Source organism: Triticum aestivum, chromosome 4D (assembly GCF_018294505.1).
Source record: "Triticum aestivum cultivar Chinese Spring chromosome 4D, IWGSC CS RefSeq v2.1, whole genome shotgun sequence".
NCBI classification, from domain to species: Eukaryota; Viridiplantae; Streptophyta; class Magnoliopsida; order Poales; family Poaceae; genus Triticum; species Triticum aestivum.
In genome coordinates this window covers 328,686,411-328,704,350 of record NC_057805.1, presented here as the reverse complement: position 1 = coordinate 328,704,350, position 17,940 = coordinate 328,686,411, and the positions used below count along the sequence as shown (strand labels likewise).

The 17,940-nt window shown below is 47.8% G+C and overlaps 1 protein-coding gene across 1 annotated transcript; it reads right to left on the bottom strand.

Annotated features, from left to right (window-relative positions):
* Window positions 1–503: 503 nt before the first annotated feature.
* LOC123099977 (uncharacterized) lies at window positions 504–2,243 on the bottom strand. Its single transcript, XM_044521986.1, has one exon. It carries the CDS (start codon window positions 1,613–1,615, stop codon window positions 635–637), a length of 981 nt encoding a protein of 326 aa, XP_044377921.1. The 5' UTR covers window positions 1,616–2,243; the 3' UTR covers window positions 504–634.
* Window positions 2,244–17,940: the final 15,697 nt, after the last annotated feature.

Genomic DNA, 17,940 nt, shown 5'->3' with positions numbered 1-17,940 from the left:
GACGGATGAACGAAGGTGGGCAGAATGCGGTCCGTCGGCAGGAAAAGGAACTTTAGGTTCTGTTTAGATAGCAGAGATATAAGAACTATATAAATATTACAATGCTAAGGAAAGCAAAGTATCAACAAGACAACAAATATCTAGTGACCTAACAAATGAATACTCATTTCTTGGAAAAAACAATTTAATACTCCAATAAATATGTGCATTTATATTTCTCTAAATCAAACCCCTAGCGATCTACTCCCTCTGTTTCTAAATATTTGTCTTTTTAGAGATTTCAAATGGACTACCACATACGGACGTATATAGACATATTTTAGAGTGTAGATTCACTTATTTTGCTTCGTATGTAGTCACTTGTTGAAATCTTTAAAAAGACAAATACTCCCTTCGTTCCTAAATATAAGTCTTTTTAGACATTTCAAATGGAATACAACATACAGATATATGTAGACATATTTTAGAGTGTAGATTTATTCATTTTGCTCCGTATGTAGTCATTTGATGGAATCTCTAAAAAGACTTATATTTAGGAACAGAGGGAGTATTTAGTTGAATTCTCTAGAAAGACAACGGAAGGCCATGCAATCTCCAAACTTTACATAGCAATCTTCTAAATCCCAACCACACCTCACCCCCAAAAGCCTGACGACGTCCCCACTGTAGTCTGAGGGGCGAAGCCAACTATGGTCCGGCAGACGGCCACCACACCACTGCCGCCTAATGCCGTACCCGCTGATGCCGGAATAGAGTTAACCGTCCGCTTGTAGGGCCCTAGCCATTTGGTCATCATGAACCGCCTCTTCCTCCAGGGCGGCACACTGAGGCCGCTGCTCTTGAGCGAGCGCCGTGATGCGGACGCTGCAAGCTTCACAACCTGCCTGAGGTGCTCCGGGCGCGCGATCAGCACTTCCGGTAGTGCCGTCCGAACTGCCTCGTACTCCTCGGTCGACCGTGCGACCTCAAACTCCGCCGCGAAGCCGACATCCACGATGTACCTTGTTTCACCCCCGCCAGCGATGACGTCGATGTATTCGTAGCTCCCGGCGGTCACGCCACTCGACTTGTCCCAACGCACCTTGCACAGGCCGGCGTCGTGGCCACGCTCGCGCAGGCGGGACATCACGGCGCGCCGGAAAGCCGACTGGTTCGGCCGCAGATCATCCAACCCGCGCATGGCATCCGCCACGGCAAAGACGAGCCGGCGGCGTAGCTCGTCAGCACTGCTACCGGTCGGGTCAAGATTGTCCTTGATCTCCGCAAGTATGTCGGCCGCCGCCGTTGAGCTGGTGTGGCCGTTAGGCTCGTCATCCAGACCAGAGGAGCCTTCCACCGCGAGGGTGGCCGACGGGACTGTCGTGTCCGTCTCGAGGAGGTAATCGTTGACGAGGCTGGAGAGTGCGGCCGCCTGGTGCTCGCTGCCGCTGCTGTCGTCGCTTCTGGGGAGAGCGGCGAGGCGGGCTCTCGCGGCCGCATCGAGGGGCGCCGTGGCCCGCTTCGGTCTGAGGCGGGGCGTCGGCGCCGTTGGCATCTGCAGTTGGTGAGAGGTGGGTGGATGCATGTCAGTGGTAATGATCTGCGATTTCGTTCTAAGCAATGTAACGCTGTGCATGCGATCGAAGTGTATATCGCGGTGGAGTGGTCAAGAATTGTCAGCAGGTGTCGACAGAACGCCACCATTGTTAGCTCATTAGCTTAAGAAGCAAACAGAACGTTCCAACTATCTAAGATGGACTTTATAGCTTATAGTTGGAAATACTTACTTTTAGTCGATATTGATAGTCATCGATAAAGGTCATCTCATCTCCTTTATACTTGTACTTGTATGTATATGAATCTAGATGCTTAGGTCTGATGGTGACTTACAAATACTCCCTCTGTTCTTAAATATTTGTCTTTCTAAAGATTTCAATAAGTGACTACATACAAAGCAAAATAAGTGAATCTACGCTCTAAAATATGCCTATATACATCTGTATGTGGTAGTCCATTTGAAATATCTAAGAAGACAAATATTTAAAGATGTAGCATTTTAGTGCATTTTGGGAACATGATTTAAGGGTTGCACATACATATATACATATATTCCTATCTAAATGCTCTTATTTTTCTTTACGGAGGGAGTATAAGTTAATTGTATTCATTTTGTTCATGAAGGATTTGCTAAGTTACGTGGTGTTTGGCCAGATTTCAAAGCCAAAGTTAAGCCTAACAAAACACTCTATGCATATGTACCTGGTCCAAAACATGGCCGTGGCTTTCTTGCGATTAATATATTACTTTTTTCACAATTCTTCAAAGATTGCAAGGACTACTTATACATACAAGCAAGCACATATACATTTATATCGCCCGCATGGAAGTCGTGCCACCTTATTCGGACCGCGTTTGCAACTTTCTGCTTGAGCAGTGTGACGGACTAGCTTAGATTAGCAGTGTCTTCTTCCCTGACCAGGCTTGAAGAGCAAAACTTCTTAATTTATGTACTCCCACGTTCAAATATACCTCTTAAACAAATATACCTCATATGTAGTAAAGAAATATAAGAGCATTTAGATCATTGATTTAAACGCTCTTATAAAGAAATATAAGATCATTTAGATCATTGATCTAAATACTCTTATATTTTTTTTACAAAGGGAGTATTAATTATCTCGACTCTTATAAAAAACAGAGTTGGTGATGATGGTATGCCTGTCATCCTGCAATATAGGCCGTCCGATTTATATCTGATAGATAGGAAGGAAACTATGACAATTTTGCAAAAAGATACCCACACCCTTCTCCACATTTGCAAATAAGGCCTTCCCTCGTTCATCTTTTTCTCTTACAAAATAAACTACTCATATCGTGATGTCACGTGCAACACACGGGCATCTTGCTAGTACCTCTTTATGATTCTCAATATACCTTCTTAATTATTCTAATATAGCTCAATAAAAGTTTCACGAGAAAAATCGTGGAAGCCCTTAGTTTATGTAGTGTATAGTTTTATGTACAAAAATGCAGTTTACGTGTTAAGAGTATACAATATGTGGTCTCAAATGTAATTTCTCATTATTATTTTTAGAAATGGAGGAGGACCCCGGCCTCTGCATCTGGACGATGCATGCAGCCATTTTATTAATTGTTCACATAAGACATTACAAAGTAATACAACAAGACTAAAGCCACCGTCTAGGCAACATCTGTCGCTATTCCTATCCAAATGATAAAGGGATGCTGATAGTCTGGGCCTAATACCAAACAGACCTCGCAGCCAAACCTAACTTCTAAGACCAGAGGTCCCATCCAGGACGCCTGCCGGGTATGGGGCACCCACCGGTCCGGCGCACTCCTCAACCAGGACGCCCGCCGGGTATGAGGCCGCCGCAGCCACCTGCCACCAATCCATGTTCAGAGTTGTACTGCTGCATCTACCTTGCACGGTCTAGCTGCCATCGACGCCACCGCGACGCCACACAGCTTCCTCCTCCTGCGCGAGTCCATCTCCGTGCATCGGACGCCGAGTCTCCACTGCGCCATGCCGCCGAGACCCACCGTCGATGATACTGTTGATGCCACACCGCTCCACCTACATGCCATCTCGCGCCGACTCCGAACTACCAACAACTCCACCACCCTGAGCAGTCCTCGGCCGACGCCTTCAGGAAGGAACACGACACCAAAGTGCCATCGTCGCCCAAAACAGAGAAACAGAGGCTTTCGCCTGCGCTCATGACAGAGGTGGGGGCGTAGAATCCACACCGAAGCCTCCAGGAAGGGAATCGGCGTCGCGGGCGTCGACTTTGGTGCGGTCGCCACGCCGGCCTGGAGCTTCCCCCGGATCCATGCCCACCCGCCAAATCCGTCTAGCCAGCACCGGGTAGGTATTGGAACTAGCACAAACCGGAGCAGATCGAGTTGGAGATGACGCTACCGGGATTCACAGCCGGCCGCCGCCTGCCAAATTCCCACCGCCGCGCACATCAGAGCCGACTCCGAACGATGCCGGCCTCACGCACACACCTCTGGCCACCCCCAACCACGCCGGTGAGTAGGGGCAACCTCGGCGCGCGCCCACCACCTCTCAGGGCCGCCAGGCCGGTGCCCGAGCCCACACCATCTGGAGGGGAACCGATCTGGGGTGGGGGCCCCAGATCCGCCGCTGCCAGCCGCCATAGCCGGCCCCACGCTGCCCCCGCAGCCGTGGAGGCACAACCGCCGCCGGAATCCGATCGGGCCGCCGCCCCATCACGCCCACTCCGCCTCCACGGCGGGCGACCAGGTTCACCATCACGTTTCGGCCAGAGGATCCCCTCGCGAGGAGAGGAGGAAGGTCCGCCATCCGCCGTCCGCCGAGCGAGCTTCGCTCGCCGGCCTCCTCCGGCGGCGGCGGGGAATCAGGGGGGAGGGCCTGGAGGCGACGGCGGCTAGGGCGCCCGAGCCGCCCCCTGGAGGCGATGCGAGCGCTAGGGATACAAGTCTTTAAAAATGGGAGAGATTTTCACTTCCCACCCTCTGCACCAACCAGGGATGCATACGGCCATTTTAGTATGAGTACCAAGATAAACATGGTCCTCAGAATTTTTTAAATGAGTATCAAGATATTTCTTGATGAGAGGTTTCACCACACACCAAGCTTGATCCTCAAGGAACGGGGGAAAACCCCTGTGCATCACCTGTCAATTCTAGGAATTGAAGTCGGGTCGCTAGGCTGCACAACCGCATGCCCAACCACTGAGCCAAGGCTCTCTTTGCATTGGGGTACGAAGTAATTATTAATGTAAGCATACTAAAAATGATAAGGAGGTATAACCAATTCAACTATGTGGTGCATGAGGAGTGGGAGTACATATACAAAGCAGTTCAAGATTTCTTGCGTCAAGTGACTCATTCCTTGCAGAGCGCGAAAAACATCAACACATTCCCTAATTACTGAAGTAGCTCGCTTGGGTTCACAAGTGGATGTACAATAAATTTCTAATAGACATAATGAAATTTGAGTTCTCTCACATACATGTTTTGCTTCACAAAACGGCGATAACTATCCGGGTGCTTTTACCTTTATGATGACAACAAGCACAGACAACTAATTAGGCCCATGCAAAATCTGGGAAGACATTTGATGCCAAGCCATTTTTGTAAAGAAATTAAACAACAAGAACTTTATTAACGCACCACGGTCAAGATGATAAAAAATTATTCTTGGCCTCTACAACAACAGGACAACCTTGCCAGGACTCGGGATAAAAAATTATTCTTGGCCTCTAGCCAATGAAGACCTAGGTCATTGTCGTCGAGGTGATGATGCCCTCACTTGCCGATTAGGCATTGCCATACCACTAGCTCTTGACATTCTACCAAGACACAAAAAGCCAATGTGTCATCATATCCAAAAGAAGACATGTCATGGATGACTTGCCAGCGAGAAGAGCAATCCAGGGTTTGTCGAAATTTATTAGTTCACTAGCTAATCGAAAAGTTCCACATCGGTGTCACCGTGCCAACAAGATCCAAGACACGCCTATCAGGAAAGAAGACACTGCTCAAGCCGAAAGTTGCAAACGCGGCCCAAATAAGGTGGCATGACTTCCGAGGGTACGATAACAAGACCCTATATGAATGTAAATATGCTTGCTTTTCCTTGCTTGTATGTATAAGCAGTCCTTCCAATCTTCGGCGAATTATGAAATACTCGCAAGAAAGCCACGACCTTGTTTTGGACAAGGTATATATACGTAGTGTTTTTTCTAGTCTTAACTTTGGCTTTTGAAGTTTGGCCAAACTCCAAATCAAACACCACATAAATATAGTGCAGCTAATGCAAAGTGACTACAATTAATTAGCTATCACAGAATGTGGTTCCCCCTTTTGCGCGCTATTTATAATAATCTCATACGCTGATTTACTGTACTCTATAACAAAGATTTATCGCTTGTACTAGCTCCTACAGCCACCCCAATGAAGAAAGATAAACACAAACAAATAAAAGAACGGGAGAAAAGGTTGTGCATGGTTGCAATTAATCTACTGAGATCTACGCAAACCTTAATGCCTTGGGATTACGCTGCTCATGCGGACGCTATTCTGACTGATAGAAGCTTTATGGGGGATGAATTAACCAATGAGAGTACACTGCCCGCTCATGTGTGTTTATATGTTGACGGTTACCATTGCCATTATTGGTTCTGGGATCCTGAAATGGAGCATACTGACATCTCTGTCTAGGTTCTGTGCATCCGAAGGAAGGTGTCCAGGTTCGATGAACGAAAGGGCCAGAGTTATGCTCACAAGTACACGTAAGGTCAGTTCAAAAAAAGTACAGTTGTCGTATGCCTTAGGTAATGCTAGGATTTTATTTTTTTTGAAAGACAGCAGGAGAACTGCTGTGATTTCATTAAGAAGAAGGAGGCCGACGGCCGGTTACAGAGTGAGGTCAGGGAGCAATGAATAACAAAAATACAACCGTTGCAAGCTTTGCTATGCAACCAACACTGTTGCCTATCCTAGCTCGTTTAGCCCGGGTCAAATGGTATTGGACACCCTGCCAATATCCAAGTTGCCGCTTCATCACGAATACGATTAACCATGGCTGCCACCGGGAGCTCCTTATGCTGAAAAATTCTTCTGTTGCGCTCAAGCCAGATTTCCCAGCAGATCAACGGTAATGCTAGGATTGAAAATCTCTAGACCGTAAGTAGTTGAGATGATTGCACTCCAGATACATAATTTGGTACAAAAACTTAAAAAAAAGTTCACCGCGGGTACACGAACTTGGCTTTTGGGTTCATAGCATGTACTCCCTCCGTCCGAAATTACTTGTCGTAAAAATGAATAAAAATGAATGTATGTAGAACTAAAATACGTCTAGATACATCCATTACTCCGACAAGTATTTTCGGGCCGAGGGAGTACAAATCACTCTTATGCTCTTTTTTTAATATGAAAAACCCTTGTATACTTTTTTTGCGGATGTAGCCCTCTCCTCATTCCCCATGGTGTACAGAGACGCCACACTCCGTCGTCGTGCCGCTGGCCCAATGAGTGGTTGATCTTGTGCATGGTGAGGAACTCGAGGTCCACTTCATCGACGTTGGGGTTGTTGCCGTAGCTGGCGGAGCTGAGAACGACCCAGCGCTCGCCGGCGTCAAAGTGGAGCTGGCAGCTAGGCAGGGTGAAGGTGTGGCGGAGCACACCAAGCGGACCGTCAAAGGGCTCGTCGTCATTGTGGTCGCTTGGATGCACGGGAAGCTTTTTTTGGACTGTGGAGGTGATAGGAAAAGCAAAGGGCCCCTGCCCTCGCGCGCGCATGATAGAAAAGCCCTTAATACATTGAGAGCTTTTATCTACTCCTGCGCAACTCAATCGAATTCACAACACTTTTTTTAACAAGTGTTACAATACGATGCTTTTCGTGGATTGGATTGATTTTAGCAAGGATAGGATTTCTGATCGTTCGCGTGACCGCCCTAGGATGACGCACGCACAAAAAGCAAAGGTGCGGCAGGTGGCAAAGCGCATGCCATTGCACGGGAGATGGTGGCAATGTTAGGGAGGGGAGAGAGACGAGGGGTACGTGAAGATGTAGTGGCCTAGGCACCGACTCGCCACGCGCATGACATGCGCTCCTACAACAACACGTTGGTCCAACCCTAATGTAGTAGTGCGTGCGATCGCTGCAGTCTGCGCCACCAAGTTGACGCATGGCAGTGCCATCCATCACGATGCAACTGTCCTAGGAAGGTTTCAATGGCTTCTGGGACTATGGGGAGTTGAGGAGGCAGGGAGGAGGACCGGGGGCTCGCTGGTGGAAGAGATCACGTGTGGCGGTGCTTGGCCAGAGGAGGAGAATAATAGAGCGGCACCGACGATTGTGCACAGATCTAGCCAATTCATTCGGCGGGAAAGCTCCTTTGTTTGATGAGATGATGCGAAGCTGACGACCAAGGTCTCAAGGCTGCTAGCTGATGTTGGTCGCATCAACAGGATACGACGTTGACAACGACATGGGCTCACTACAAGGTCGCCATCCATGGCCTCCTGCACGGGCTTCCCTATGGGCACACTGTGCAACGCAAGGGTCGGGGGGTTGCCTCACCATTCTTGCACGGTGAGTCTCACATAGCCAACCAGGGCTACTGCAAGCAGCCGGTTGCTAGCGGACGACCACTCTACCAGAGATCACTTGGCGAAGTAGGACTGATATACACAACAACAAAATTAAAAGAAAGAACATGACATGTGTTGATCCAGGAGTTATTTTTACCTGGTATGAATCCAAAGACCAAGTTTGTATACCCGCGGTGAATGTTTTTTGAAATTTTTGTACCAATTTGTTCCCACCGGCCAAGTTTATGTATCTAGGGTGCAATTACCTCTAAATAGTTGTAGTGGTATACTTCTTGGCATCATGCATTAGCAATTTATTTTGGTGGATCACATATCTCATTATTGATGGAACAATATCTAATATAATATTCCATTTACCCTAGCGGACCAGAAATAAGGCCACTCTCCCAACCATCCAACTAACGTACGTTTTCTTTTGGGTTTTCTCTTTGCATGCCTCTCTTTCGTTGGTTGTGCTCAGTTTTGCCCCACCTATCTAACTCTCCTCATTTTTTTCCCTTCTCTCCTTAGCCCAACATCACAAATGCCAAATGGTGCACTATCGTCGGGTCAAAGCACCTTGACATTTACTTCCTGACGAGTGGGTCCGCGTTGAATCCTGATAGGTGGGCCAGGGCCTCTAATGACAGGTGGGGCTAGGGTAGCTTATGACAAGTGGGACCGGCCTAAGGCTTGGTCATCTCTCTCTCTCTCTCTCTGTCTCTGTCTCTCTCTCAATTTCTAACCGTCGTACCCCGAGAAGCTCTCGAGATAGCCGTCGGTGCCGCCATGCCTGTCATGCTGAATCCGTTCGTTGGTAGCGCGATCGATGAACATTTGTGCTGCACCTCCGCTGCATCTACCTTACCCCCTCCATATCTAGTCCATCATCATCGCCCAATCTAGCCTGCCCTTGATGATGTGTCGTCGACCAATCGACTGATCCACCGCATCCACCTTTTATCTTCGCTTGCTTGAGAGGATCTTGAGGGAAGCTGTGGCTGCTTGAGGGGAGCTGCGGGAGCTTGAGAGATTGCTTGAGGGAAGCTGCAGGGCAATGGCGAGCGTTACCCCCTTCCACCTCCTCGAGCCTATCGACTGTGGTGAAGATTGGGTTGAACCGGGATTACAGAACTCATGGATTCCAGCTGGGTAAGTTTTAAATCCCTCGAATGTATGATCCAACTAGAGAATAGGGCTAGGATTTAAGCCTTGGGCACTTGAATTTTTGCCTGCCTGCCTGAAATTTTGCACGCCTAACTTCACACTTTCTTTTCATCGAGTAGGATCGATCCAGGGATTGCTTTTCGGCTGGCAGTTAGAATAGAGAGTGGCATATTGCATGGTACTAAAGCATCTACTTTCTGGCTTTTGCTATCCAAAGGTGGTAGGAACAAGTATTTCTTTCAAAGATTTTGTCAATTCCCTAAGTGTTGAGTATCGATGGAGCCATGCTCATGCTGTTTATATCAAACACTTCAACATTAGTGAGGAAATATTTGTCCCACTAACTTGTGATTAGCATCTTTTTGGCTGGAATGCTGACACTTTTTTTGGTACAATTCACATCGAAGTGCTTCAACCACCAAAATAATAGGAAAAAGGGGAAGGGTGTTCAGACCTCACATAACTCTACTAATTCTGAGGGCCCACGCACTCCTCATAGACCTAGACCATCTAAACCTACTGCCAGTAAGCCAGACCAGTAGTGCGGCGGTTGCAGACAATGATGCACGACCTGATGAGGCCATGCCTCGACAAGATGATGAGGATGAGAGGTTGTATCCTGAATGTTGGAGATATTCCCTAGAGGAAATCATGTCATGATGATATTTCCCTATGTATTCGTGAGTCTATTGTATTGTCCTTGAACATCATCAGTGATATGTATCCATAAGTATGTGACTTGTTTGTGAAATTATATATTAAATGATGATTGTTCTAAAGGTCCCTAGTTGATAAGGTTATGCAGACACATACCCTTTGGGCAGTATACGATTCGGTTGATGACTATGTTTTACAAGTCATGGGCATAGAGATGCTAAACTGATAGTATGGACCCGAGATGGAGATCACCGAGTTGGACGGGCCCACTTTGAGACATAGCGAGATATTGTCATCTGTAAGTCTCAAGTACAATGTATATGCCATGTCCTAGACCTAATGTCCTCACACATTCTCGAGATGAGGATCAATTCACTTAGGATCTATCTAATGCTACTCTATAACTGGGTAGTTATAAAGGTAGCTTTCGGGTGAGTCATGAGACACGGTTGATCAAGATGGGATTTGCCCCTCTGATAAGGAGAGATATTCTCTGGGCCCTCTCGGGTGACTAGATTCGAAAAGCATGGCCATGCGACTTGGGTTAAGCGTTAACCCGGTTCGGGAATCTGTATCACAGTTTCGAGAAGAGAGGTCGAGATACCACAAGGGTGACAAGTACTCGCCTTGAGTTCGACAACATATGTCGTGAGGCAAAAGGAATATTGCATATGACACATTGTCGAGGTTCGTCAAACTACTTTAGGCACACATGGGAGTTGGCACATTCTGCTAGGAGCCGCCACCAACTATCGACTCGGGTCGTGTCCATGTGTATGTGAACTTATAGGGTCGCACACTTAAGGGGTTGAAGCCCATTCGGTTTGGATCCGAAAGGAAATTTGGCGTAGACTCCTAGAGGGCCTCAAGTGTTGAGCCCACCTTGGACGTCTATATAAAGGGGAGTGGGCGCACCTCCTAGGGGGATTTTTTCCCTCCCTACACAGCCGCCTCCACCACTCCCCACGCCCCCATGCCGCGTGACCGGACCTAGTAGTCTGTCGTCCAAAGTTGCTCCCCATACATGTGGATACTGATACGTCTCCGTCGTATCTATAATTTTTTATTGTTCCATGCAATATTATACAACTTTCACATACTTTTGGCAACATTTTATATGATTTGTTGGACTAACCTATTGACCCAGTGCCCAGTGCCAGGTCCTATTTGTTGCATGTTTTTTTGTTTCACAGAATATCCATATCAAACGAAGTCCAAACGCGATAAAAATTTACGGAGAACTATTTTGGAATATATGTGATTTTTGGGAGGTGGAATTAACGCTATTTTGGAATAAAAATGAATGTATGTAGAACTAAAATACGTCTAGATACATCCATTACTCCGACAAGTATTTTCGGGCCGAGGGAGTACAAATCACTCTTATGCTCTTTTTTTAATATGAAAAACCCTTGTATACTTTTTTTGCGGATGTAGCCCTCTCCTCATTCCCCATGGTGTACAGAGACGCCACACTCCGTCGTCGTGCCGCTGGCCCAATGAGTGGTTGATCTTGTGCATGGTGAGGAACTCGAGGTCCACTTCATCGACGTTGGGGTTGTTGCCGTAGCTGGCGGAGCTGAGAACGACCCAGCGCTCGCCGGCGTCAAAGTGGAGCTGGCAGCTAGGCAGGGTGAAGGTGTGGCGGAGCACACCAAGCGGACCGTCAAAGGGCTCGTCGTCATTGTGGTCGCTTGGATGCACGGGAAGCTTTTTTTGGACTGTGGAGGTGATAGGAAAAGCAAAGGGCCCCTGCCCTCGCGCGCGCATGATAGAAAAGCCCTTAATACATTGAGAGCTTTTATCTACTCCTGCGCAACTCAATCGAATTCACAACACTTTTTTTAACAAGTGTTACAATACGATGCTTTTCGTGGATTGGATTGATTTTAGCAAGGATAGGATTTCTGATCGTTCGCGTGACCGCCCTAGGATGACGCACGCACAAAAAGCAAAGGTGCGGCAGGTGGCAAAGCGCATGCCATTGCACGGGAGATGGTGGCAATGTTAGGGAGGGGAGAGAGACGAGGGGTACGTGAAGATGTAGTGGCCTAGGCACCGACTCGCCACGCGCATGACATGCGCTCCTACAACAACACGTTGGTCCAACCCTAATGTAGTAGTGCGTGCGATCGCTGCAGTCTGCGCCACCAAGTTGACGCATGGCAGTGCCATCCATCACGATGCAACTGTCCTAGGAAGGTTTCAATGGCTTCTGGGACTATGGGGAGTTGAGGAGGCAGGGAGGAGGACCGGGGGCTCGCTGGTGGAAGAGATCACGTGTGGCGGTGCTTGGCCAGAGGAGGAGAATAATAGAGCGGCACCGACGATTGTGCACAGATCTAGCCAATTCATTCGGCGGGAAAGCTCCTTTGTTTGATGAGATGATGCGAAGCTGACGACCAAGGTCTCAAGGCTGCTAGCTGATGTTGGTCGCATCAACAGGATACGACGTTGACAACGACATGGGCTCACTACAAGGTCGCCATCCATGGCCTCCTGCACGGGCTTCCCTATGGGCACACTGTGCAACGCAAGGGTCGGGGGGTTGCCTCACCATTCTTGCACGGTGAGTCTCACATAGCCAACCAGGGCTACTGCAAGCAGCCGGTTGCTAGCGGACGACCACTCTACCAGAGATCACTTGGCGAAGTAGGACTGATATACACAACAACAAAATTAAAAGAAAGAACATGACATGTGTTGATCCAGGAGTTATTTTTACCTGGTATGAATCCAAAGACCAAGTTTGTATACCCGCGGTGAATGTTTTTTGAAATTTTTGTACCAATTTGTTCCCACCGGCCAAGTTTATGTATCTAGGGTGCGATTACCTCTAAATAGTTGTAGTGGTATACTTCTTGGCATCATGCATTAGCAATTTATTTTGGTGGATCACATATCTCATTATTGATGGAACAATATCTAATATAATATTCCATTTACCCTAGCGGACCAGAAATAAGGCCACTCTCCCAACCATCCAACTAACGTACGTTTTCTTTTGGGTTTTCTCTTTGCATGCCTCTCTTTCGTTGGTTGTGCTCAGTTTTGCCCCACCTATCTAATTCTCCTCATTTTTTCCCTTCTCTCCTTAGCCCAACATCACAAATGCCAAATGGTGCACTATCGTCGGGTCAAAGCACCTTGACATTTACTTCCTGACGAGTGGGGCCGCGTTGAATCCTGATAGGTGGGCCAGGGCCTCTAATGACAGGTGGGGCTAGGGTAGCTTATGACAACTGGGACCGGCCTAAGGCTTGGTCATCTCTCTCTCTCTCTCTCTGTCTCTCTCTCAATTTCTAACCGTCGTACCCCGAGAAGCTCTCGAGATAGCCGTCGGTGCTGCCATGCCTGTCATGCTGAATCCGTTCGTTGGTAGCGCGATCGATGAACATTTGTGCTGCACCTCCGCTGCATCTACCTTACCCCCTCCATATCTAGTCCATCATCATCGCCCAATCTAGCCTGCCCTTGATGATGTGTCGTCGACCAATCGACTGATCCACCGCATCCACCTTTTATCTTCGCTTGCTTGAGAGGATCTTGAGGGAAGCTGTGGCTGCTTGAGGGGAGCTGCGGGAGCTTGAGAGATTGCTTGAGGGAAGCTGCAGGGCAATGGCGAGCGTTACCCCCTTCCACCTCCTCGAGCCTATCGACTGTGGTGAAGATTGGGTTGAACCGGGATTACAGAACTCATGGATTCCAGCTGGGTAAGTTTTAAATCCCTCGAATGTATGATCCAACTAGAGAATAGGGCTAGGATTTAAGCCTTGGGCACTTGAATTTTTGCCTGCCTGCCTGAAATTTTGCATGCCTAACTTCACACTTTCTTTTCATCGAGTAGGATCGATCCAGGGATTGCTTTTCGGCTGGCAGTTAGAATAGAGAGTGGCATATTGCATGGTACTAAAGCATCTACTTTCTGGCTTTTGCTATCCAAAGGTGGTAGGAACAAGTATTTCTTTCAAAGATTTTGTCAATTCCCTAAGTGTTGAGTATCGATGGAGCCATGCTCATGCTGTTTATATCAAACACTTCAACATTAGTGAGGAAATATTTGTCCCACTAACTTGTGATTAGCATCTTTTTGGCTGGAATGCTGACACTTTTTTTGGTACAATTCACATCGAAGTGCTTCAACCACCAAAATAATAGGAAAAAGGGGAAGGGTGTTCAGACCTCACATAACTCTACTAATTCTGAGGGCCCACGCACTCCTCATAGACCTAGACCATCTAAACCTACTGCCAGTAAGCCAGACCAGTAGTGCGGCGGTTGCAGACAATGATGCACGACCTGATGAGGCCATGCCTCGACAAGATGATGAGGATGAGAGGTTGTATCCTGAATGTTGGAGATATTCCCTAGAGGAAATCATGTCATGATGATATTTCCCTATGTATTCGTGAGTCTATTGTATTGTCCTTGAACATCATCAGTGATATGTATCCATAAGTATGTGACTTGTTTGTGAAATTATATATTAAATGATGATTGTTCTAAAGGTCCCTAGTTGATAAGGTTATGCAGACACATACCCTTTGGGCAGTATACGATTCGGTTGATGACTATGTTTTACAAGTCATGGGCATAGAGATGCTAAACTGATAGTATGGACCCGAGATGGAGATCACCGAGTTGGACGGGCCCACTTTGAGACATAGCGAGATATTGTCATCTGTAAGTCTCAAGTACAATGTATATGCCATGTCCTAGACCTAATGTCCTCACACATTCTCGAGATGAGGATCAATTCACTTAGGATCTATCTAATGCTACTCTATAACTGGGTAGTTATAAAGGTAGCTTTCGGGTGAGTCATGAGACACGGTTGATCAAGATGGGATTTGCCCCTCTGATAAGGAGAGATATTCTCTGGGCCCTCTCGGGTGACTAGATTCGAAAAGCATGGCCATGCGACTTGGGTTAAGCGTTAACCCGGTTCGGGAATCTGTATCACAGTTTCGAGAAGAGAGGTCGAGATACCACAAGGGTGACAAGTACTCGCCTTGAGTTCGACAACATATGTCGTGAGGCAAAAGGAATATTGCATATGACACATTGTCGAGGTTCGTCAAACTACTTTAGGCACACATGGGAGTTGGCACATTCTGCTAGGAGCCGCCACCAACTATCGACTCGGGTCGTGTCCATGTGTATGTGAACTTATAGGGTCGCACACTTAAGGGGTTGAAGCCCATTCGGTTTGGATCCGAAAGGAAATTTGGCGTAGACTCCTAGAGGGCCTCAAGTGTTGAGCCCACCTTGGACGTCTATATAAAGGGGAGTGGGCGCACCTCCTAGGGGGATTTTTTCCCTCCCTACACAGCCGCCTCCACCACTCCCCACGCCCCCATGCCGCGTGACCGGACCTAGTAGTCTGTCGTCCAAAGTTGCTCCCCATACATGTGGATACTGATACGTCTCCGTCGTATCTATAATTTTTTATTGTTCCATGCAATATTATACAACTTTCACATACTTTTGGCAACATTTTATATGATTTGTTGGACTAACCTATTGACCCAGTGCCCAGTGCCAGGTCCTATTTGTTGCATGTTTTTTTGTTTCACAGAATATCCATATCAAACGAAGTCCAAACGCGATAAAAATTTACGGAGAACTATTTTGGAATATATGTGATTTTTGGGAGGTGGAATTAACGCTATTTTGGAATAAAAATGAATGTATGTAGAACTAAAATACGTCTAGATACATCCATTACTCCGACAAGTATTTTCGGGCCGAGGGAGTACAAATCACTCTTATGCTCTTTTTTTAATATGAAAAACCCTTGTATACTTTTTTTGCGGATGTAGCCCTCTCCTCATTCCCCATGGTGTACAGAGACGCCACACTCCGTCGTCGTGCCGCTGGCCCAATGAGTGGTTGATCTTGTGCATGGTGAGGAACTCGAGGTCCACTTCATCGACGTTGGGGTTGTTGCCGTAGCTGGCGGAGCACACCAAGCGGACCGTCAAAGTGGAGCTGGCAGCTAGGCAGGGTGAAGGGGTGGCGGAGCACACCAAGCGGACCGTCAAAGGGCTCGTCGTCATTGTGGTCGCTTGGATGCACGGGAAGCTTTTTTTGGACTGCGGAGGTGATAGGAAAAGCAAAGGGCCCCTGCCCTCGCGCGCGCGCATGATAGAAAAGCCCTTAATACATTGAGAGCTTTTATCTACTCCTGCGCAACTCAATCGAATTCACAACACTTTTTTAACAAGTGTTACAATACGATGCTTTTCGTGGATTGGATTGATTTTAGCAAGGATAGGATTTCTGATCGTTCGCGTGACCGCCCTAGGATGACGCACGCACAAAAAGCAAAGGTGCGGCAGGTGGCAAAGCGCATGCCATTGCACGGGAGATGGTGGCAATGTTAGGGAGGGGAGAGAGACGAGGGGTACGTGAAGATGTAGTGGCCTAGGCACCGACTCGCCACGCGCATGACATGCGCTCCTACAACAACACGTTGGTCCAACCCTAATGTAGTAGTGCGTGCGATCGCTGCAGTCTGCGCCACCAAGTTGACGCATGGCAGTGCCATCCATCACGATGCAACTGTCCTAGGAAGGTTTCAATGGCTTCTGGGACTATGGGGAGTTGAGGAGGCAGGGAGGAGGACCGGGGGCTCGCTGGTGGAAGAGATCACGTGTGGCGGTGCTTGGCCAGAGGAGGAGAATAATAGAGCGGCACCGACGATTGTGCACAGATCTAGCCAATTCATTCGGCGGGAAAGCTCCTTTGTTTGATGAGATGATGCGAAGCTGACGACCAAGGTCTCAAGGCTGCTAGCTGATGTTGGTCGCATCAACAGGATACGACGTTGACAACGACATGGGCTCACTACAAGGTCGCCATCCATGGCCTCCTGCACGGGCTTCCCTATGGGCACACTGTGCAACGCAAGGGTCGGGGGGTTGCCTCACCATTCTTGCACGGTGAGTCTCACATAGCCAACCAGGGCTACTGCAAGCAGCCGGTTGCTAGCGGACGACCACTCTACCAGAGATCACTTGGCGAAGTAGGACTGATATACACAACAACAAAATTAAAAGAAAGAACATGACATGTGTTGATCCAGGAGTTATTTTTACCTGGTATGAATCCAAAGACCAAGTTTGTATACCCGCGGTGAATGTTTTTTGAAATTTTTGTACCAATTTGTTCCCACCGGCCAAGTTTATGTATCTAGGGTGCGATTACCTCTAAATAGTTGTAGTGGTATACTTCTTGGCATCATGCATTAGCAATTTATTTTGGTGGATCACATATCTCATTATTGATGGAACAATATCTAATATAATATTCCATTTACCCTAGCGGACCAGAAATAAGGCCACTCTCCCAACCATCCAACTAACGTACGTTTTCTTTTGGGTTTTCTCTTTGCATGCCTCTCTTTCGTTGGTTGTGCTCAGTTTTGCCCCACCTATCTAATTCTCCTCATTTTTTCCCTTCTCTCCTTAGCCCAACATCACAAATGCCAAATGGTGCACTATCGTCGGGTCAAAGCACCTTGACATTTACTTCCTGACGAGTGGGGCCGCGTTGAATCCTGATAGGTGGGCCAGGGCCTCTAATGACAGGTGGGGCTAGGGTAGCTTATGACAACTGGGACCGGCCTAAGGCTTGGTCATCTCTCTCTCTCTCTCTGTCTCTCTCTCAATTTCTAACCGTCGTACCCCGAGAAGCTCTCGAGATAGCCGTCGGTGCCGCCATGCCTGTCATGCTGAATCCGTTCGTTGGTAGCGCGATCGATGAACATTTGTGCTGCACCTCCGCTGCATCTACCTTACCCCCTCCATATCTAGTCCATCATCATCGCCCAATCTAGCCTGCCCTTGATGATGTGTCGTCGACCAATCGACTGATCCACCGCATCCACCTTTTATCTTCGCTTGCTTGAGAGGATCTTGAGGGAAGCTGTGGCTGCTTGAGGGGAGCTGCGGGAGCTTGAGAGATTGCTTGAGGGAAGCTGCAGGGCAATGGCGAGCGTTACCCCCTTCCACCTCCTCG